This window comes from Pleurodeles waltl, chromosome 1_2 (genome assembly GCF_031143425.1).
Source record: "Pleurodeles waltl isolate 20211129_DDA chromosome 1_2, aPleWal1.hap1.20221129, whole genome shotgun sequence".
In the NCBI taxonomy this organism is placed as follows: Eukaryota; Metazoa; Chordata; class Amphibia; order Caudata; family Salamandridae; genus Pleurodeles; species Pleurodeles waltl.
Genome location: NC_090437.1, coordinates 267552982 through 267577138, shown reverse-complemented (window position 1 = coordinate 267577138; position 24157 = coordinate 267552982). Strand labels below are relative to the sequence as shown.

Here is a 24157-nt window from a genome sequence, read left to right as displayed (position 1 = left end):
AAGAAATCTGACATCTGGAATTTATGGCATGCATGAGGCCATGTTTCCTATGAGTATCACAAAAGTCCTCAATATCCAAGATTGCCCCTTCTGATATAGGTAGGTTTGCTCCATCGCTGCCAGGATTTCCTTGGCACCTAATTTATTGCTTGTTTTTAGACGAGTTCTTCCATTTCTTCTATTTTTTGCTGTAAACAGACTAGTTCTTCTTTGGTATGAGTTCTCAGTCTTGACCTCCTTCTTGGTGGCCTTTGTAAGAAGAGTTCAATGTAATATAAGAGTTGTATGATGTTCAGTATCCACTTATCCTCCATTCCTGGACAGAGCCTCCTAATTGTGTCCCTACTGGTGTGGAATATTGGGGGCTTTGACCTGAAAGTTACCTGGCACTTTGCAGGTTAAGCCTCTTCCCCTGGCTCTGCGACAAATGGGTTACAATGGAGTCACAGGTAACTGTCATTGAGGGATCATTGTTTGTCCACTTATGTGCACTGCAAATGCTGTTGTCCAGTACGTGGTTGGAAGCCCACTCTTCTAAATCCTCTCCTTACCAGTATTTTATGTCTTGTGATTGGACCCCAGACCTGTAACTCCTGGATGGCTTTTGCAGCCTCATTTTTCTTTCTCATTTGATAAAGGGTGTCATCTACTACAGAGTCAAATAGATGTTTCCACATGAAAAAGGGTACATTTATGACTCAGGATTTGGCCTCCTACTTGAATCTTGATATTGAAAGCCTTGTGTGCCTCCCTAAGGGAAGTGCCTGTACACGTATCTGCTCACTGTATCACCTGCATCAAATATAGGTGTTGGCTGTGACCACCAAAATGATGGTTTTGTCCCACTTTTTGTACAGTTGGAGGGGGGGGGGGGCTACATCAGCTCCTCAATCTCCTGATGACAAAATAGGTTGAGGAGTGTATTCGAGATTACTATACTCCATTAAGGGCATGCCACTCTCCTATCTTTCGCGCCACCATCTCCACACTCTCTTGCTCTTTTATTTGACCTCAGGCTGTGAGTTGTCTTCCGGTCTGTGGCTACAATGATGGAATCTGCCATCGTATTGCCCTTGATATATGTGTGGAATTTTTATTCCACTTTTCGAGTTTGTCTTCTACTGGCTGAGAATTAGGGGATATTGCCCTTCTTTTAGGAGGTTGTGAGGCTTTCCAAAAGAAAGCATGATTTTCCTTACTCCCTCTTCAAGGAGTACCTGATAGCTGTGAGCTGTGTCTGCCTTTTGTGTTTCACTTCCCACTGTGCCTTTTTTTTTTTAGGATTTTGCTCTGCATGTATCATTGCGTAATGTACCCACCTCTGTTTTTCTCTAACTTTTTAACATCTCAGATTGAAACTCCGTGCACGCCTCATAACCTTCAGTGATGTGGTCCTTCAGAATGTAGAGACTGCAGACTTTGGGGTTGTCCTTTTTGGCAAACTTGTAGTGGCACATGGGACAGAACCCAAGGGGGCATTCTTCATTTACCTTGACTGTTCCATCCACCTGGTTGCACATTCTCCACCCATATGAGCAGTCCTCCCACAAGGCCAACCCTGTGTTTCTGTATTCTTTAGGGCTTTCACGGTTTCTTCAACATGATTTGTTGATGGAGTCTGTATCTGTTTTTTAGTTGGCTTGCTCGGTTTTCTGTCTCCACCTTCCTTAAATCATACTATGACAATCCTGGAGCTGTGGCCATAGCTTCTTGACACAACTGCAGAAAAAGAATGTCAAGATGGACCTCATGTTCAGGATGCACATGTGAGATCCCAGGAAGGACAGGACTTCAAATAGTGGTTGATTCTTTCTGCACAGAGACAGGGAGTGAGGTTAAAATAAAAGGGTGTGTGAATCAAAGTAAGGTTCATGCTGCAAAACATTTTTTAGGGACTAACTGCAACCAGACAGCTGTTATGGCAGAGTCAGTTAAACAAAGATTTATAAAGAAATATTTAAAAGCCCTTAAAATAAACCTCCCCCAACTTACAGGTTCCTATCAAAACTTTTTTCCCCCTCACAAGACCTAATAGCTGCACCGAAATGCATTTCAAGCACTTCCAAATGTACAAGTTACTTACCTTTGGTAACGATATATCTGGTAGAGACATATTCTAGTTGGATTCCTTACCTTTGAATTTCCCCAGGCGTCAGTCTGGATCTGTAGATTTCTCTTCGAGCAGTACCTCTGCGCACCGTCAGGTGGCTTCGGTCGACTCCGCGGGCTTCAATGGCATCGCGTTCGCAGTGATGACGTCGTGGTTGTATGTAGGCGCCATCCCGGAGCGCTGACGTCAGTTTCTTTTCTCGACTTTCCACACCAGTAGTGCGGAGCCATGAAGAACAATGAGTGGTGTCCCAAAACTAGGGCCCTTAAGGGGAAGTTCCCGTCCCTAGATATCAGTTTGCAGTGCGGGGAGTATGGGTAGGTCAGTAAGGAATCTGCAAATAGAATATGTCTCTACCAGATGTATCATCACCGAAGGTACATAACTTGTACATCTGATAGAGACTTCAAGTTTCAGATACCTTACCTTTGAATAGAAACCCAGAGCAATGCCATCCCTGGTGGAGGGCTCCAAACCAAGATCACACCAAGAAGTCCTGCAGGACCGAACGACCAAAGTAGCCGTCCCTGCGGACCTGACTATCCAAGCAGTAGTGTTTGGTAAAAGTGTGCAGAGATGCCCACATCGCTGCCGGACAGATGTCCAGGACTGGAACGCCCTGTGCTAGCGCTATGGTAGCAGCATTAGCTCTGATGAAGTGAGCATGCAAACCTTCAGGAGGTTGCTTCCTAGCCAGAGCGTAGCACATTTTGATACATAAGAGCCCCCATCGAGAAATGGTCCTCTTCTACACCGCTTTCCTCTTCTTAGCCCCCCACATATCCCACAGATTTGATCATCCACCTGGAAGTCTTTGGTACGATCAAGGTAGAACCACAACGCTATTTTTGGGTCCAGACAGTGGAGTTTCTCCTTCATTGGAGGGGTGTGGGGGCGCATAAAAGGTAGGCAAGGTGATGGACTGTCCGACGTGGATGGGTGTCACTACTTTAGGTAGGAAAGAAGCCCTTGTGTGAAGTACCACTTTGTCAGGATGTATTGCCAGGAAAGGTGGTTTAGATGAAAGTGCCTGGAGCTCACCTACTCTGCGGGCAGAGGTAATGGCAACTAAAAAGACAGTCTTGATGGTTAAAAGCCATAAAGGGCAGTTATGAAGCGGCTCAAACGGGGCACACATAAGGTATGTTAATAGCAGGTTTAGATCCCATTGGGTCATGATAAATGGGATAGGAGGAAAGAGATATGAGAGGCCTTTAAGAAACCTCCCAACAATAGCAGATTTAACTAAAAAAAGGCTGATCTAGTAACCTCAAGATAGCAGAAAGATATCCCTTAAGAGTGTCCACGGTGGAGCTTTGCTGGGCAAGGGAAAGAATAAAGAGGAGGACTTGAGAAAGAGGAGCAGATAGAGGATCAACAGATTTTTTGATGCACCATGCCACAAATTTCTTCCAACAGGCGTATACGGTTTTGGCTGAGGGACGCCAAGATAACGTTACAGACTTCAGGTTGTCGCATAGGCTCTCATTATTCTAAATCAGACTACTGGATTTTGAGCTGCAGAATCGCCCACGATGTGGGAGACTAAGTCTAATTCACTGCGGGTGACACCTGTCGCTCCAATCCGGGTATTCTCCGGCTAACTAGCAGTGCCTCATCTCTACCCAAGGATAGGGATGACCGGGCAGCCGAGCGCATGACATACTTGGCTTCTCAGGGAAGTTGTGGTCACTCATGTCTCATCTGCTTTTCTCATTTACAATTCAGTCTCATATATAAATGACAAACAGAAGCAGTATATGTTTCAACAATTAATTTAATAAAACAACTGCATCTTGGATAGGAAAGCGTGAGCTGCAATAACCAGGACGACACAACAGGACAGTATTAAAATTGTGACGAGAAGAGTGAAGCATAAAAACAATGCTATCATATTGTCACTATAATCAATGGACTAGCACCTACCTAGGCTGTGATAGAGCACAGCATGTTAATCTCTAATTCTGCCCTTCAGGTTCCCCTGAGAAGACATCAACCCCCATACCCAAGCAACGGCCTGCGGTCTGCGTTAGCATCTGTAGCGAGGCATTCAGCAATCAGCATACAGTCATGGTTCTCTGGCTGGAATCTCCCTCTAACGTGTAAGGGACAAGGATGTGTTTTTATAACACCACAGCTGATGTTCTGAGAAAGTGTCCCTACATAAGGATGTGTGTTTTCTCGAATGTTGGAGACTAAACTTATACCACGTTTACTGGCAATGTACCGTGCTGTAGCCTTGGAAGAAGGGATCAAGAATGTCTTGTTTGAGAACAGAGTGCTGGCCTAGGCAGAAACAGTTAGATAAACTGAAAATAAAGCAAGACCGTAAACATGGTTATTGTAGCAATAATAAAGCAAAGCTGAATAAAATATATCTAGGTTAAAGTGCACAGCGGCCTAGTGAGTTAAAATAACGTGCATGGAGCTATTACTAAAATGGCTACACAACAAGGTGGGAGGTCAAAAGATGTCAACTGTCGCCGCTCAATCTCCACGCCAGGAGGCGGAGGGTGGACAGGTTCGGATGGAGGACCCTCCCCTGCTGCTGCAACAGAAGATCCTCCTGAAGAGACAGTCTTATCGGAGGAGCTATGGCCATGCTCAACAGCTCGGGATACCAGACTCCTCGTGCCCAGACCAGAGCCACCATTATATCTTGGGCCCGGTCTTGCCTGATCTTCAGAACTCTGGGCAGGAGTGGTATAGGGGGAAAGGCGTACATGAGGCCTTGGAAACTCCAACACGCAAAACAGCTGACATCGTGCGTTCTCTATGGAGGCGAACAAGTCCCAAGGTTCTCCCCACTGAAGGAAAAGACCTTGCGCCACCTCCGAATGGAGACGCCATTTGTGCTCGATCACACATCATTGGCCAAGTTAGTCTGCTTTGGCATTCAAAGAGCCCACCAGGGAAATGCCCTGATGTTCCAGCCAAGTCAAGAGGCGAAAAGCCTCTTGACAAAGGGTCCACGACCCCACCCCGCCTTGTTTGTGGCAGTACCACATGGCAGTGGTGTTGTCTGTGAACACCTGCACTCATTTGAATGCTTTTAATGCTAGTCGAATCGCTCAGAGCTCCAGATGATTGATATGGAGGCCGGTTTCCGCCGGACACCAGAGGTCTCTGACCTCTGCCTCTCCCATGTGGCCGCCCCATCTCAGGAGTGACGCATATGTCACGACTGTAAGATCTGGTTGGGGACAGGAGAGTGATCTGCCTTTGGCCCAATCCCGATTCGTTAACCACCACTGCAGGTCTCTCTCAGTTCCTTCCGAGATCCGGACCTTGTCGGAGAGATACCCCTGATGCTGCGCCTACTGGAACTTCAGGTCCCACTGCAAAGCCTACATAGGCCATCTGGCCTTTTGAAATAGCAGGATTCAAGAGGCCATGAGGCCCAGCAGCCTCAGAGTCATTCTCACCGAAATCCAGGATAGAGGCAGAAACATCAGTATCAACATCGGTATCATAGCCCGAATATCCTGGACTCGCTTTTCGGGAGGATATGCCCGAAACTGCACTGTATCCAGAAAAGCTCAGAAGAAAGGGAGCATCTGAGAAGGAGTCAGGTGTGACTTCGGCACGTTGATAGTGAACCTCAGCGAATGCAAAAGGTTTGCCATAGTCTGAACGTGGGAGACTACTTTCTGGGGTGAGTTTGCTTTCAACAGCCAATCATCGAGGTAGGAGAAAGACTGGGACCCCCTAACCTGCGCAGATGAGCTGCCACCACTACCATCGCTTTTTTGAACACCCGAGGGGCACTGGTAAGGTCAAAAGGAAGCATGGTAAACTGAAAATGCTCATGACCTACTGCAAATCAAAGGTAACGTCTGTGGGCCGGCAATACGGGAAAGAAGTATGCATCCTGCAAGTCCAACGATACCATCCAGACTCCAGGATCCAGGGCAGGTAGGACCTGAGCCAATGTCATCATTTTGAACTTCTTCTTGAGGAAGAGGTTGAGGGACCCAAGATTTAATATGGGACGAGGACCTTTGTCCTTTTTCAGCACCATAAAGTACCAGGAATAACGACCTACTTCTGGCAACGTAAACCGCTCTATTGCTCCTTTGGCCAAAAGGACTTGGACTTCCCCGCGGACTTCCTCGCCATATGATCGTCCGATATGTGACTGTATGAAGGTGGCATGGCTGGGGGAGGTGTCTCCAAGGGGAGGGAGTAGCCCCTTTGGACAATCTGGAGAACCCACCTGTCCGAGGTTATGGATTGCCATTGGGGCAGGTGATGGTGAATCCTGCCGCCAACTGGTTCCTGGTGTACCTGCAGAGTAGGAAGGTTTGGAGGCTGAAGCGGGGCCTGGGGTGGACTGGGCGACCCGCTGACTCCCTGATCCCAGGGGCGTGGAGTTCCACGTCCGTGCAGAGGCTGTACAGCATGCGCGGGTCAATGGCCAGGGGGAGGAAGGACGCAGTTGGGTGTCCCTTCCGTAGCCACGAAAGGCAGACTGCTGGGGTCTAGGAGCAGGCGTGAGACCAAGGGACTGGGCCGTGGCTCGGGAATCCTTGAAGCGCTCGAGCGCTGAGCCAGCCTGGTCTCTAAAGAGATGTGGGCCATCAAAGGGCATGTCCGTCAAGGATTGCTGGACATCCCCTCAGAAGCCAGATGTTCTCAGCTAGGTGTGGCATCTCAATGCCAACGTCGATGCAACCGATCTGCCCAGAGAGTCGGTCGTATCCAGTCCACAACAAATCACGAACTTCGCTACGTCCCTCCCATCTGTTACGGCTTGGGAAAGGATAGTCCAGGCCTCCTCCGGAACTCTAGGCAGCACTTGTGCAACCATATCCCAGAGAGTATGGCAATAGCGGCCTAAAAGGTATGCGGTGTTCACGGACCGCAGCACTAGAGTGTTGGAAGAAAACTACTTCTTCCCCAAGTTGTCCAGTCTTTTTGATACCCTATCCGGGGGTGTGGCAGGGAATGCGCCAGATGAAGAGGAAGCCTGGATAATGAGGCTCTCAGGCGTGGGGTGTTGGGTAAGAAATGTTGGGTCTGTCGGCGCAGGCCGATGGCGGCGGGCAATCGTCCTATTCACTGGAGCCCCTGTGCTGGGTCTGGACTAAGTACCCAAAAGGACATCCGTCCATGCCTCAAAGGGAAAGAGTAGTTCTGATGTGGAAGACCACAGCTGAAGCACATCGGTTAGGATATTAGGCCTAACCTCCACACAAGGTAGCTCGAGGTCCAAGACCTCAGCTGCCCTTCTCACCACCATGGAGTTTGAGGCACCCTCCTATGTAGCCACAGTAGGAGGCGAAAGAGCATACCAGTGTCAGGGGAGGTGCCTAGACCACTGGCGTCACCCAAATCCTGCACCCAGTCCATTTGGGGGTCAAGCTGGTATTCTAAGGGGTCCATCATCCACTCCAAGCTCTCCCCGTATAAATACCCATAAGCATAAGGGTCTGGATCAACCCTGGGCCCAGGAGAGCCTATAGAGAACAGAATCGGCATCGAGCGGCGTTGTTCCAGCTCCGGGTATGAGAATGGGATTGATGTCGATTGTGGGCCCAACCGACATCGGAAGGGTCGATGTCTTACCTGATGCTGGGAAGGTCGCTGTGGCACAACCAGCATTGGGACGGATCCGCGACTGCATCCGGAGGAGCCCTCCGGAGCCATGGCCAGAAACCGAGGGGCCCCCCCAACAACTCACCTCTGCCTGAGGGCGCCAAAGGTGGGTAAGTTTGCCCAAAAATTAGGCGCATTGCCTCATAAAATGCTTTGAGCTGGGCAGGGCTGGCTCTGGCTCCCGAGAAGCAAGGGGCCGACCCAGATGAAGGCTCCGAGGATGGAGGTCTAGAGTGTTGATGCTCTTCCCGCGTCACATCATCTGAGGGACGGGGTGAAGTCAAAGAACCCTTTTCCTTCTTCGACTTCTTTCTCTAATGACCCGAATGTCCCGATAACGTAGAGGATGAAGAGTGGTGGGGACGTCTTCAACGAGACCGTGAGCGCCGCGGAGTAGTGTTGGGCCACCATGAGCTCTAGGTATCCCCCCCCCCCCCAAAGCTTTCAGGTTCACGGCCTGACACACTGAGCAGTACTTCAGGTTGTGATCGCGCTCCAGGCACCAGAGACACGCGAGGTGTGGATCCTTCACCAACACTGTTCGGTGACAGAAGTCGCAGGGCTTAAAACCAGTCTTGCTGGACATCCCTCGATGCAGCCACAACCTCGTCAAAAAGAATTAGACAAAAGTGTCGTCAGAGTCAAAAAGTGACTGAGGTAGCTCTCTCCGGATCTGCGTGTAGGCTGGTGCGGAAAGAAAAGAACTAACGTCAGCGCACCAGGGTGGTGCCTATATACGACCGCAACATCATCACAGCAAACATGACGCCCGTGGAGTCGACCGATGCCTCCTGACGGCGCGCAGAGGTACTATGTTATTCAGATCTCAAATATCTTACACTTAACTCAGCCTCTTACAATCCAACACACACCCAAATAACAAGCTATTCATGCCAATATGCACAATTGGATTTTCACTTCTGAAAAGGTTATTGCTACATCACGCTTTAATGTTTATGCTTAATAATACATAACAACTACAAGTAATTCAAGAGGCAAATAATGTGCAAAATAGAGTTTGAACAATTACCTTTAATAATTCCTCTTCAGTTTTTTGTGGAAAGATTGCCTGCAGTTTTTTAAGCTTGCCCTCATCACTAAGTGTTTCTTGCGATGAAGAGTGGGCAGCACCATTGAGAGGATCAGATTCAACAGTAGGCTTCTCCTCTTTAGTGTTTTTAGGAAAACAACTGGCATCACCATTTCTATTTAAAACACATTTTAAACATTTAAAGATCAGGTGATTGTTTAGAAAAAAAACACACAATTTAAATGAAGCACAAATGTAATAAGGACAACATTGCCTGCAATTTAAATTGTGGTACCATAACAGTGAAGTTTACTATATTACGAAGTGTTATTACTTATTTTACATCATGTGTCTCAATTAAATAATAAATAATACTAATGTTCGCAGCATACTTTTATTGCTGATCTTTCATATTTTGTTACCACCCACCAGTTGCTAGCAAGCTTATGAACAATACCTTGTGTAATGCATGCAACAGGGACACACTGGATATATTGCAACACTCATGCTTCAGCCTGGATTTTGTACATGAATGGTGATGTAAATTTGATGCAGCCATACAAATAACTACTGGTTAAGTTCATCAAGCTCATATGGGTTGCAAAAAACCCTACAGTGACAGAGTAATGGCATAACGAGTAAGGGAATTTTAGGGACTGTCTCCAGGAAATCTGTAGAAACTAAAGTTAAATGATGATTGCTATGATATTCGTTAAAAACTCATGCTTTAAAAACAGTTCTGAAGGGTGCACTTTTGTACTACCTTGGTTCCGTCACCAATATTATGTATTTTTGTCTTGAAAATAAAGGTATTATTTGGACCTACACAACAAGTTCAGGTACTGGTTGCTTCTTACTGTTTGGACATATATTAGACAGATTGCTAAACTGACTCCAGGTTTAAAGTGCTGCTTGTTATGCTTTATTCAAAAGTAGTATTTCCTACCTGACTCCATATTGTTGTTAAATGAGTTTCACATGAATGGCTGTTTTTTTGTCCTATTCTGATACTCCTGTTCACATGAACATTTGGGTTGCTCGTGCATTGCACCTGTCCAGTGACAGGCTGGCAGACACTGGTCAGCGATCACACCAGAGGCTGGTAGGGTCTCAGGGGGCACCTCTAAGTTTCCCTCTAGGTGCATGTATTGATAAAGCCAACACTGGTATCAGTGTGGGTTTCCCAATACAAGATGTTAAGATACCAAACATCCCTATCTTCAGTGAAGCCATCAAGTAGCTGGGGAATTCAGATATGCCCTCACATGTAGTATAATGCACCCTGCCGTAGAGCTGTAAGGCCTGCAAGAGGGGTAACATATGTATTTCATGCAGTTAGGGGACATGGCACACAGGCTGTGTGCTACACTGTGTTTTGACTTTTGCCTACACCAAGACACGCAGCCTGCAATGGCAACCTGTCATGTGCTTGGTGAGGGGTCCCTTAAGGTGACAATTCGTGCTGCAGCCCTTAGGGACCCTCTATTACCCCAGGCCCTAGGTACCAGGGGTGTCATTTAATAGGGACTTAAGAGGGTGCTAAAGGTTTTACCAATAGGGGAAAAAATGTGTAGTTTTGGGAAAGAGATCTGGCACTGGGGACCTGGTTAGCATGAATTCAGTGCACTTTATGTTAAAATTACATGATAGGAAGCAAAAAGTGGGGGGTAACCATGTCAAAAAGAGGTAATTTCCTACACTGCGTAAAATTGGTATTGACAATTGAAAATAAATTAGAATCCCAATACTTAAAAACAAAAAGGCACTAAAGTCCACCCTGAGGTATATATCCTTGCACTGATGGAGATCTAGGACTTTCAGGAATTTACAAATGTTTATAGGAGTAGGCCTCAAAATCGCAGTTGTAATTGCAAGTTCACTTTTCCCACTTCCCCTTTTTTCACCAATCCTGAAAAAGATTTACTCCTGCCTTTGTCAACAGTACATTTGCAACATTTTGCAATGTAGGAAGAGTTTAGAGAGAAGCTGGTGAATTCCCTTAATCATGTATGTTTGTGTGAATGCAAAGACTCGCACAGCAACAAAATCCTGGAAATACTCCTTGCCCCCTATTTTCAGTGCCTGTACATATGTTTGCTGAAAGGTCGCAAAAACAGAGCCATGTTAGAACCCAAACACTGGCAGAATGAGCGTTGGAATAATCAGTGAGGCTCTTACCAGAGTTGTGATATAGTAAGAATGCTGTCATAATTGATCATCTCAGTGCATGGGACTAAAAGACATAAGTGTATTTTTTATTACAGGACAAGTCGATTTCTAAAGCAGCTCATTCCTTGAACAAGCAGTAATTTTATAAAATTCCACCACCCTGCAGATGTAACATCAAGGCAGCACTAAATGTCCTTCATTGGCTAAGAAATGCAGAACCAAATGTAAAACTCTCGGTTATGCATGAAGCTTAGCGGCATAAAACCTGAACTATCTTCGAAACCTACACCTAAATATGGGAACCTCACATAAAGCAGGGATTATCACTACACACAAAGAGATATACACACCCATGTTATGTCTCAAAAACAGGTTTTCAGGCTGTATAACAACTCTGGTGCAAGCAGGATTGTTCATCATAAAGCCAGAGAGAGGACACAGGTTTTCTGTTAGTCCAAGCACACATTTGGAAATTCCAGCTATATGAATGGCACAGCCCTTTTTCGAGGAAAAGTCAGCTTATTTGCTGATATAGTGAATCAAATCAGGTTCTCAAAGGTTTTCTGTCCTTATTTTTATTGTTTTATTTAGGTATAGAAATACTTGTGATCGTTTCAAGGCAGTGCCACATTCCTTGGTGGCCAAGAGTCAGCATTTGGACTCTGTATGTTTAAGAAGTTGGATAACCTGATGTAGGACTTTTCCTGTGAAACAATTATCAAGCTTTTAGCAAGCTTTTACATGGATAAAGTTTAGTATTGGGAGTTCAGTCAAAAAGGATTGTAAAAGTACATATAAGTATCCTGGTTAGATTTAAGGAGCCTCTTAGAATGCAGAAGAGGATCCTCATTTTAAGAAATAAGATGCCAGGTATCTGCAAGTGTGTTCTGCATAGGTAACTAACACCTTAAATATTTATGTTTAATACTAACAGGATATTTTAGAAAGAGTATAGATCCCTCATAAAACATAGAAAACATTAGAGCACTATTTGCAGAGATTCCAAATATTATTGAGCTCCCCATCTATCCATCTAGAATGCACTCCCATTGCACCTTTGTTTCCTCCAAGTAAAGCTCTTAAAATGTGGCTTTTCGCTGAGAACTGCCAGCTGAGTAAGTTAGGTTGCATAAATAGCACCATGACATCATTGGGAGCATGTGCACTCAACAAGTAGATTTAAATATTACAAATGATTAATAATTTGCTTTAGTAACTTGATGCAGTTCCCGTTGTTTCAGTCTCCAGCCTATATACCTGCATTTCTCACATTTACATCTCCACTTGTTGCAGAAAAATGCTACCTGGCCAACAGGTAAATTGGGGAATGCCGTAAAGGCCAATAGCTGTGAGCAACTGGAAAAGTGTCAAAGAGATGGATAAGTACCTGTCTAGTTCGTGTTTAAAAGTTCTCATTTTTGTATTCTAATCCAGTGACTCCCAACCTTTTGACTTCCTTGAACCCTCACTTTATTAATACTGGAACCCGGGGACCTCCACTGAACCATTATTGGAATCTGGGGACCACCCACTGAGTCATTACTGAAAGCTGAGGACCTGGTCTGTTAATAATATTTAATTTTCTAAGCAGTCGCAGACCCCCAGGGGTTCCCTTGACCACAGGCTAGAAACCATCTAAACTATTTGGTAGACCATAGCCTATGTAGCTGTCTACTGTAATCTAGCCCAGTCCAATTCATTGAAATCTAGTGCATTCCAGCCCAGTGTAACCTAGTTCAGCCCAGTCTATTTAGAGTAGTACATAGCAGTCTATTCAGCCCAGTCTGCTTCATATGGTCTATTCAATCTGGTCTATTTACTACTTATTACTGCAAAGCCTCTCCTTTACCATTCCATAATGTACTATCTAGTTACATAAAGAGAAAAATCCCAGTAAAACATCTATTCTGCCAAGTGTGTCAGTACCGTAATCATGATCACCAGCACATGTTAAGATGCAATTATTATTCTAGATCTCAGTGCCGCTTTTGACACTATGGATCACAGCATCCTACTTCAAAGAACGAGGGAGACTGTAGTGACAGGCAAGGCTCTAGGATTACTTTTTTTTTTTAAAGCAAGATAATTTCAGGTACTAGAACATTTGTTCCTCTTCAGCTGCTTTAATAGCAGCTGTGAAGTGCCTCAAGGATTATCACTTACCCCTGCTTTATTTAACATCTATAGGTCACCACTGACGAAGATAGTGGAGCCATTTGGTCTTTCACTAGTGTCATATGCGGATGATATCCAGCTGGTAGTCTCCATCTCAACTAAACAGAATTCATAGGAGACAGCTCTTGCCCCTTGCTTAAGGGCAGTGTCTGAATGGATGTCTGAATGCAAACTCAAGTTAAATGGTGATGAGAGAGGTTATGATCTTAGGCCATCTTTCTCTGCCAAACTCTAGCTCTTCTATGCTTCACTCATCAGGTGAACTTCCCCCACCTAGGGAATACATCAAGAGCTTAGAAATATGGCTCGACCCAGGGCTAACCATGGACCATCAGGCTAAGAAAATTGCTTCCACCTGCTTTGGTACACTGTCACTCCTCAGAAAGGTGTTTAAAATACTTCTACCTATTGCTAAGAGGCTCATCATCCAAGCTCTCATTATTTTGTGCCTGAATTATGGTATTGCCCTGTACCTTGGTGTGCCGAAATATATCAAAAGGAAGATACAGATGGTGCAAAACACTGCCGCTCGCCTTCTTTTTTTATATACTTAGACACAAATCGACTAAATCAGCTCTTGCTACTCTACATTGGCTCCCAGTTGAGCAAAGGATAACATTTAAATCACTCTGTGGCATTCACAGAGCCTTTTATAACAAAGGCCCCCCGCTTTTGCGAACTCTTGCCTCCTTCCACAACCCTGCTAGAAATCTTAGATCCTCTTCGGCAGCTTTGGCCGTTAACCCATTAACAAAAAATCTAAATAGTGCAGAAGCTCCATGGCCAATTTGGGGGCTAAGCTGTGGAACTCTTTGCCCACAGGTTTACGACTAACCAGTCAGGTATTGTCCTTCCGTCGTCTGCTTAAAACTTGGTTATTTTGATCTGTGTCCAATGTGTGTTTTGAAGATTTACGCATAGCGCCGGGAGGCCTGTGGGTAGCCATGTGCTCTATAAATCCTCATAACATAACATGTGTGCACATCACTCAATACTCAGACTATGGATATCTGCCAGCAATCATGTAGTAGTCCTCATAGATTACTCTGATTTGCCACGTATCACTTTGAAATCACCTCGGGAGGGAAAGTCAGCCTCTAAGCCATGCAACAGACACTGAGATACAACCATATAATGCAATATTTTGTGATCACTAACACTTTTTTGATTTTTAGTTATTAAACTCCAATCATTGTACATTCAGATTCAATGCCCATGACCAAAGGAGAGTCTGAAATTTAGAAGGACATTAATCCATACTTTTCCTTGTCCCAAACATGTATTGTCTGCCCATGGGCTAATGATTAACTTTACCTGCAGCCTGTATTCATCTGTAAGCTGGGCCATTCAAGTAAATTTGTTTGGGTTTTGACAGACTGTATTTGCATTCTCTGTGTTGATCTGTATGCATGGGCATCTGTAGTACTAGTGTTCTGTTTTCATAGACTTATGTAGGCTTGTTTGCTTGGGTACCTGCAAGTGTACCGGGAGGGGAGGGGGGGGGGGGGGTCTGTCTGTCTGCAAGGATATTGTTGGTCTCTGTGTGAATGACCAATACAAAAGCAAACCCCAAAGTAGGTAATGTTTTGTGTGGTACACAAATGTATTTTCTGCAGCAGAGGAAAAATTACTCTGGGAGATTTTGAGGACCTTGATTGTTTTTGTGCTTCCTTTCAGATCTGGTCTGAAAACTTTGTTTTTTATCCAGTATATTTTAATACAGGTGCTGTAAAAAGCAGCAACTTTCTCCATGGTTCTAAAGATGTCAGGGCCGTACACAGGAAATCACTAGTCCACCTTTCACTTACAAGCAACAGTGAGACTAGTGAGCAAACTCAATCACTAACGTGTGAAGACACTACATTTCCAGGCACACACAAATAGAACTATCATATTGTGGGTTTTGGTAACATCTTACCACCTTTAGTTGGGTTCCCAGAGCTCTCCCCAACTGGGTGAGTAGGTAGTTACCCAAACATCTAGTGCAAGAATGAGGAAAATACGTTGATTGCAGTGTCACCTGCTAGTGTTAGTTTTGGTGCTACGTCTGAGGCCCAGAAAGTGGTCGCCAGACTTTGCAAGTAGCAGTGGTTCAGCCATTAGTGAAATGCCAAGGTGTCTTACGCAAACCTGTATGACTTGAGATTAACAATGTCAGATGTTAGGAGCAATTCAAGTCTTTATTACAGTTCTGTAGTCAAGTTGGATCTGCATGTTTACCTATGGATGTATGCTCCAAGGCTCGCATGTCTGGACAGGAAAGAGCTCCCACAATGGTGGTTTTGCTTGGATACCACACATGCCCACTGTAGCCAACCTCTAAAGGCACTGTTAGGCATCTGAAGAGTTCACCAAGGAGCAACATAAACCCAAACAAACTCTGGAGGTACTGTTGTGCCACCAGTAAACCCATTATGGATTTCAACCAGCAACAATAGAAGTCCATACAACTTGAGGCAATGTTAAATCACGCATTTTCACTGTATGATGTGCACCTAGGAGCAACAGAATCCCTGGTCCTCTAGAGACACCATTAAGCCACACATTTACACCATATGCCATTTATTCAGTCCCAATAATTAAGGACAACTTTATGAGAAACCAAGTAGAAAGTTCAGCAAATATGAAAAGTTGTAATTATAATAATCAATCACTTGGCTGCAATAAATGTCTGTGCTAGTAGAAATAGCCAGAAGGTAGTATATAAGCGGACTTTAAAAACTGAAGATCGATCTACTTTAAGATTACTGTTATAAAAGTTTGAAAATAAAATGTAAAATCACGTGACTGTTTTAATTTACTTTGTGCTAAACATGGGGAAAAAAAAAAAAAAAAAAAAAACTTATGTCACAGATAAACTGTAGATTTTACAGTAACAAAGACACGAGAAAGACTGTTATAAATACTAAATATTCTCTACAAGAGGTGTAGCTATACCACAGTTTTGGTTGTAGAAACATAGAAACATATCAAGAAGCTTGTAAATCTGCAGTACTGCGGTTTCATACCTGCAAGATAACTTAGACAAAAGTCTGGGAAGCAATGTCGAGCATTACATAGAAGCAAGTGCATTCCTAAATCCTCTCCATGACGGCATAATCTTGAGATGTTATAGGGTGGACCTGAGTCATGCACCCCGTAGTCATGCCTAGTGCAGGTATATTGTTCTAGGGTGACATTGGGGTTTCTACATTTCAGGTAGCATATATTGTTCATAGATGGCCAAGCCACAGGCTGCAAGCCTCGGACAAGTTCTCAGCCACACCTTCAATAGGAGCCCAGAGCATGTAATGTTACAAGGGGAATGGGCTAAGACCAAGTGAAAACTATAACATTATGTAGAATGACATGAGTTAAGTTGTGACTGGAGAACATAGTGAATTACCACTTCTCCTCTAACAATGGTAGAAATAAGAATGAGAGGGATGAGATGGAACCAAGAAACAGATGAAGGTTTGCAGCAACTCTTTTGGCCATGTTTTGCAGAAGCTGGAGTTTCAGAAAAATGTGACTGACTTGTGAAATCATTCAAGTGGGGAGGTATTTTAAATTTACTAAAGTTACTTACATTTTAATTTCTTTGCCCTCCTTGGCTAAACTTTCGGGTTCTTCATCAGAGAAGGGTTCAGGTGCCACATACTCTCCTTCAGAGTCTACTTCTGGAAAAGTAACTCGTTTTTCTTTAATGGAAACTGAATTATTAAACATTTTTGACTCTGGAGTCTCTGGAACTGCAATTTCTGAAAAAAATGAAACAATTAGAACAATTACATTAAAATCTCTAATTTGTGTGCCCCTCTGGCATCCATTTTATGCTGAGGACAATAAAATTAAATTATGTTTATGCGATTCCATTTATAAAACATGACCAGTCATTCAGAAAACAGTATTGTTAGTCCAGAAGGAATCAACAGCAGAAGACCAATCTAAGTAAGCTACATTTTTAAGATACCTACCTGATATACATCTAGATGCAATGAATTTAAATGTAAACAAATTACACATGTAAAAGATGAAGAAATAAGGGGAAGAAGACTGTGGTAATGGGTGGAGAGGCCTTCACTGATTAATAATAGAAACATGCCCTGTGGCAAGAATTTGACCCAGTTAACAAATGTATAATTTAGTTCAAAAGTTCACACATCTCTAAATTCTCTGGCAGGCCACAATGTTGCTGTGGTCAGTAAATCCCGCAACGGGACTAAAGTTGTGCTCACTCGAGTTGAGATATACAGAGGGATGTTTGGTGACTGTGGTTCTTACACAGAGGAAATTCTCATTCTCAGAGTCTCACCAGAATTTTACTTCTCAGTGAGACTGGAACAAGTAGAGGGCATAAGCAAGTACTGCAAAAGATCTTCAAGAGAAGGCCCACAAAACAGTCTGACCAATCGTATATCTATTTAAGTAGTGTTGATGGGGCACCACTCTTTCAGGACTGGCACAGGGATTCCATCAAATAGACCTGCCCAATGGCTCAAACACTGCAGTGGAATAAGCGTGAACATTTCTTACAGGGAGTGCAGAATTATTAGGCAAATTAGTATTTTGACCACATCATCCTCTTTATGCATGTTGTCTTACTCCAAGCTGTATAGGCTCGAAAGCCTACTACCAATTAAGCATATTAGGTGATGTGCATCTCTGTAATGAGAAGGGGTGTGGTCTAATGACATCAACACCCTATATCAGGTGTGCATAATTATTAGGCAACTTCCTTTCCTTTGGCAAAATGGGTCAAAAGAAGGACTTGACAGGCTCAGAAAAGTCAAAAATAGTGAGATATCTTGCAGAGGGATGCAGCACTCTTAAAATTGCAAAGCTTCTGAAGCGTGATCATCGAACAATCAAGCGTTTCATTCAAAATAGTCAACAGGGTCGCAAGAAGCGTGTGGAAAAACCAAGGCGCAAAATAACTTCCCATGAACTGAGAAAAGTCAAGCGTGCAGCTGCCACGATGCCACTTGCCACCAGTTTGGCCATATTTCAGAGCTGCAACATCACTGGAGTGCCCAAAAGCACAAGGTGTGCAATACTCAGAGACATGGCCAAGGTAAGAAAGGCTGAAAGACGACCACCACTGAACAAGACACACAAGCTGAAACGTCAAGACTGGGCCAAGAAATATCTCAAGACTGATTTTTCTAAGGTTTTATGGACTGATGAAATGAGAGTGAGTCTTGATGGGCCAGATGGATGGGCCCGTGGCTGGATTGGTAAAGGGCAGAGAGCTCCAGTCCGACTCAGACGCCAGCAAGGTGGAGGTGGAGTACTGGTTTGGGCTGGTATCATCAAAGATGAGCTTGTGGGGCCTTTTCGGGTTGAGGATGGAGTCAAGCTCAACTCCCAGTCCTACTGCCAGTTCCTGGAAGACACCTTCTTCAAGCAGTGGTACAGGAAGAAGTCTGCATCCTTCAAGAAAAACACGGTTTTCATGCAGGACAATGCTCCATCACACGCGTCCAAGTACTCCACAGCGTGGCTGGCAAGAAAGGGTATAAAAGAAGGAAATCTAATGACATGGCCTCCTTGTTCACCTGATCTGAACCCCATTGAGAACCTGTGGTCCATCATCAAATGTGAGATTTACAAGGAGGGAAAACAGTACACCTCTCTGAACAGTGTCTGGGAGGCTGTGGTTGCTGCTGCACGCAATGTTGATGGTGAACAGATCAAAACACTGACAGAATCCATGGATGGCAGGCTTTTGAGTGTCCTTGCAAAGAAAGGTGGCTATATTGGTCACTGATTTGTTTGTTTTGTTTTGTTTTTGAATGTCAGAAATGTATATTTGTGAATGTTGAGATGTTATATTGGTTTCACTGGTAATAATAAATAATTGAAATGGGTATATATTTTTTTTTGTTAAGTTGCCTAATAATTATGCACAGTAATAGTCACCTGCACACACAGATATCCCCCTAACATAGCTAAAACTAAAAACAAACTAAAAACTACTTCCAAAAATATTCAGCTTTGATATTAATTAGTTTTTTGGGTTCATTGAGAACATGGTTGTTGTTCAATAATAAAATTAATCCTCAAAAATACAACTTGCCTAATAATTCTGCACTCCCTGTATCAATCAACTGCAGGATACAAGAATGTCACTTAACTAACCATAGCACTCCTACATTCTTTCTTTTCCAGCAGAGGATATTAAATTTCTATAACTGTTTTTAGCTGGATCAGCAAACACTTCATTAAATATAAAATGTGGGAGTGAGGGTGGAGAAGCACTTAAAAAGTGTTTCAGCACAAGCGCTTTTCTCAGATTGGTTCCTCATCTGTACTGAATGTTTAAGAGGTAAATATTAGTCAGTGTGTGGGATCCACCATACAACAAGTCTGACATTCCAATGCAGGAGAATTAGGGAAAGAGGTGTGGTTTCTGGCACAGCGAGTCACAATTCATAATTGATAATAAGCATTCAGTTAGCTTTGTTCTACCAGCAGATGCAATATTTGCATTTTCTTTTCCCTTTCTAGGCATAACCAAAAGAAATGAACAAACAGTCCTTATTTGTGAATTATGGGATTTATCCAGGCGGCTGAAGAGGGTAATTTTCATAAAGAGATCATGTTAATAAAAAAAAAAAAAAGTCTTCAGTCTGATTACACTGTATAGGTGAAAAGAGGTTGATCTGGTTAAAAATTAGGGTCTATCTTCAAACAATCTCATACTTGCAGAACCTCGATAAAGATTCACTAGGAAGAAAATGTCTCTCTCGCTGGACATATGATACCACTAGCAAAAACAACGTTTTTCAGCTAATAAATTTCAGAACAGACTTGAGCATTGGTTCAAAAGAACGTCTCGTAAGTTTGGGCATAACTGTATTAAGGTTTCCTAATTAGGCAGACTTTAGGAATGGTGTAAAGTGGGGGAAAAACAAATCCACAGTGATTTGCAAAAAAAGAGAAATTACAGTCATGATGAACCTTGAAGCCCTTCAAGTGCAAGCTCACGGATGTTGAAAGTGGGTTTTGTCAACCCCCATTGAGTCACATACATATAAACTAGTTTTACATGTTTTACCAATATGTAGATTTTTGCTAAGTCAATCTCGGAATAAAACAGTCTACGTAGGTTATAAAACAAGAAACATTAGGTGAAGCAAGGAGGGCTACAGTCATTAAAGGGCACTTAATCTCTTCAAAGAAGGAATTTCACACAATGGTTGAACAGTACTAGATGACAATGCATATTAGCCAACCTTCATCTAACTGCAGAAATAGTAGATATTTGGTTTAACAGCAGTAACTATAAATATTTGGTTTGGAAGCACGACTTTATTTTGCTATACTACCAGCCAAGAAAATCTACTTTGAAAGAGTTCTACAGCAGTGAACGGCTTATTTAACTGGGGACCATGACAAAGGATAAATATGCAGTACATTAAGTGGCAAAAGGTAAACTATGTGGCATTATCTGTATGCTATGCTCCATCTTTATACCTAGAAAGTGATTAAAAGCAGGTCTGAAAGCTTTAGAAAAACATGAAATGTAGTTGAGAAGAAAAGCTGCGAAATCTTTAATTTATATGTAACACCTTGAAAGGTCAACCCTCATCCCAACCAACAGCATTGTATTACTTCAAGTGAATTTGGTATACAAGAAAAAAAATATTCCAAAAACAAATAATCAAACTTTACGTAGGACTCTCCCATCCATTACGAAGGCCAATTTACAGTCCCATTAGCCAATAAAAATAAATTTAAAAAAACAACCAAAAATAAGATATCACAATTTTAGCAATACTAAAATGTCGGGGGAGGAGGAGATTGTGCACGTAATGAATTCTACAAACGTAGCACTACATTAAAAAAAATACCCTTTAGGAATCTGTGGTTACTTTAAGCTCTGGAATCTCCAAGCGGAGTACAGATTTACAGCAGGTGTGCCAGTAGCACAAGTAATGCGAAGCTTCTGCCCAATTAACTTGTACTCTTCGGACAAGTGCCTTCAAAACAATGCAAGTCAAGTTACAAAGAATACTAAAATGGAACGAGTCAGTGCAATGAACACAGAATAGGTGTAAAGAGATTCAAACTTTCCCTCCAATTACTGCCGCAGAGCAGATCTGATGTAAGATTGTACACAAGCAATTCAAAAACGTCTTCCTTTGAAAAAAAGTAACACTATCTTATTCAGCTTTTTTCATCGAGTCATTTTTGCCACTCAGACAAATATATGTATACCATGTTATTTCTGAACAAAACAACCCTACGGGTTCACATTACTTCATTTTAATCAAAAGGTCACTTTTAACTAGAAATACTTTGTTGCAATACATGGAAGTATGCAATTCCATTTAAAAAGCCTGTCTATAGTTTTCTTATAATCCCTTCCCTCATGATTTATGAAGTCCCTTGTCACCTGTAATAAATAAATGACACAGCCGTTAAACTTATTACAGTTCTGATGTCAAAATGCCTGCTGCCAAAGCCAGTAGCCAAGGGGAAAAGGGAGGAAACAGCATAAAAAGATGCAGTTTAAACAACGAAAAGGAACCCTGTATGTCCTCCTCCTGTTGTTTTTCTAGACGAAAAGCGCTAAGCTGAAAAAGATACTTATTACAACATGTTCAGGAAGCTGCTTCTTGACCAGCACTTAGCAGATCTTCATATGGGACTATCCACCAAGATACACTCCTTTTTTAACTGCCTTGATTTTCTCTAACCCAGAGAACCCCACAAAATGCGGATGATCAACCCGATAGTGACTTGTGTGAAAAATGTAAAAGCTCAAGTCACTTTTGTGCTGCAGCCGATTAAGTCTCCCCTCCCCCTTCAAGTGGTGAAGAACACTGCATGTGTGACTGACTGCCCAATGTGAAAAGCAATGGCAACTTCTGGTGAGAAGGCAGATCAGGTCCTCAACACCACTTTAGCTGGGAAAAATATACTGTCGGGTATCTGCACCATGAGACCTTGGAGTTCACTCATGCAGGTTTGCAGTTCAGTCAGAGCCGAAGTTATAGTGGACAAGAAGGCAGTCTTCAGGCAGGAGATGTATTGGACAGCTGTGTATTAGTTTGAAGGGAGTGCACATCAGTAAATTAAGAACCAAACTGAGATCAAACTGTAGCATTGGAAAAGGTTTGGGAGGAAACTTATTAGCCACACTTTTTTTTAATTTTAGCAATCTCATCAAAAGAGGTTATTTGAACAGAAATGGCTGCTCAGCTTGCGAGTGCCATATCAACCTACAATCTTGTCCCAGCGCGGACAGACTTTGGTGAGGGACACCTGGCAGCAAGGATGACATCCACAACTCAGGGAGGAAGATGGAATGTAGTCAACTGTGCATATTAAGCATACAGAGGTGCAGCACTCGGCCCTGTGCTGTGACAGGAGATCACCCCTCCCCCAAAATAGGTGACGCACTGGAGGATAGAACCTCACATCCAGAAGTTTTGGGTACCGCGCTCTCCTTTACCAATCCTAAGTCATTAGGATGACTTTGGCCCAGTTATTTCTGATTGTCTTCAGAACTTGGGACAGGAGAGTTAGCAGTGAAAAAGCATACATGAATTCTGTGCTCCACTCTGTGGAATATGTCTCAGAGAGAGAGCCTGCGTGGAATCTCCAGCACACAAACGTTTTGACACAGCGATGCAAAAAAGATTTCACCAGGGTTCTCCCCAGTGCAAAAGATGCCCTGTGTCACCTCAAGTGAAACTGCTATTTGTGATCCACCTTAGCAGAATTTGTCCACCTTGCCGTTCAAAGACCCCATTAGGTGGTTCACAACCACGAACTGCCCTAATGGTCCAGCCAGCTCCAGAGACAAAGTGCCCCTTGGCATAGGACCTGTGATCCCACACCCAGGGATTCTTGTTGTAGTAGCACATGGCAGTGGTGTTATCTGTGAGAATCTGAACCAGCCTCCCTTTAGTGGACGATAGACTAGGTGGCTTTCACAGTCCCCACAACCCTAGCATGTGGTGATGGGTCTCTGTCAGAGAGCAGAGTCCTCTGATCTCCACCTGTCAAAGATGACCTCAACAACCCTGGGATTAATCCCGCCCATCTTTTTCCTAGCCGCGTAAAATCTTCTGGTGTAATGTGTGTTTCTTGGAGGATTGCTATATGAATGTGGTGGCGTTTTAAATATACATATATCCTATTACGTTATTTATTCCTGCCATACCCTTTACGTTCCAGGTTATTATATTGTATATGGGTTCCTTATTCATTGTATTGAATGGTATTGTGAGGATCTACGTGGATTACTCCCAGGATCCCAGTCCTACACTTGTCTGCCAATCGCCGCCAGCCTGCCGCGCGCGCGACCCATCCATCTCCTGCACCCATCCTGCAACAACCTCCACAACCCCATCAACTGCCTGCTCCTGAACATCCGCTCCACAAAACATCTCTGAACTCCCGGACCTGATCAACACCACCCGACCGGACATCACCTTCCTCACCGAGATATCTGGATCAACCCCACCTCGAGTCCAGACATCGCCATTCCCGACGGTTACAGCCTCCTAAGGAGAGACTTGCCCTCCCACCCGGGTGGAGGATTCGCCATCGTACACAAGTCCTCACTGCGTGTCAAGACCATCCAAGAAGAACACTGCACCACCATGGAACACCTTCACTTCCTGGTCCACTCCAACCACAACTCTTCACAACCGCGGCACCCTGGTGTACAGGCCCCCACCCAGCTCTCATAGATGTCGTAAACATCGCTACGCCCCAGGCCCTGGTGTCAGTCTACTACCGCCTCCTCGGCGACCTGAACTTCCGTTCCGAGGACCACAATGACCCAATCATCACCGCTCTACTCGACAACCTTGCCACCCTTGGCCTCAGACAGCTGGTCTCCACACCCACACACATGGCAGGACACACAATGGACCTCATCTTCACTTCAAGTGGCTGGACCATCATCAAGACCATCTCCACCCCAGACTGGACCGGCCACCGCTGCATACACTTCACAATCACCACATCCAGCAGGCGCACCTCCAGGACCCCTATTCCATCCCCCTCCCAGAGGAAATGGAACAAAATCACCAATGAGTAACTCACCTCATAGCTCGCCAAATCCCTCCCTCCCT

The 24157-nt window shown here is 43.8% G+C and overlaps 1 protein-coding gene across 2 annotated transcripts in view; it reads right to left on the bottom strand.

Moving 5' to 3' along the window:
• SMARCAD1 (SNF2 related chromatin remodeling ATPase with DExD box 1) overlaps positions 1-24157 on the bottom strand; it is a 690140-nt gene that overhangs the window by 595485 nt on the left and 70498 nt on the right. For both annotated transcript variants that reach the window (XM_069238045.1, XM_069238053.1), the window contains 2 exons: positions 16651-16822; positions 8739-8913 (listed from right to left, as the gene is read on the bottom strand). In XM_069238045.1, coding sequence (XP_069094146.1) covers positions 8739-8913; positions 16651-16822 — 347 coding nt within the window. The remainder of the gene's footprint in view (positions 1-8738; positions 8914-16650; positions 16823-24157) is intronic.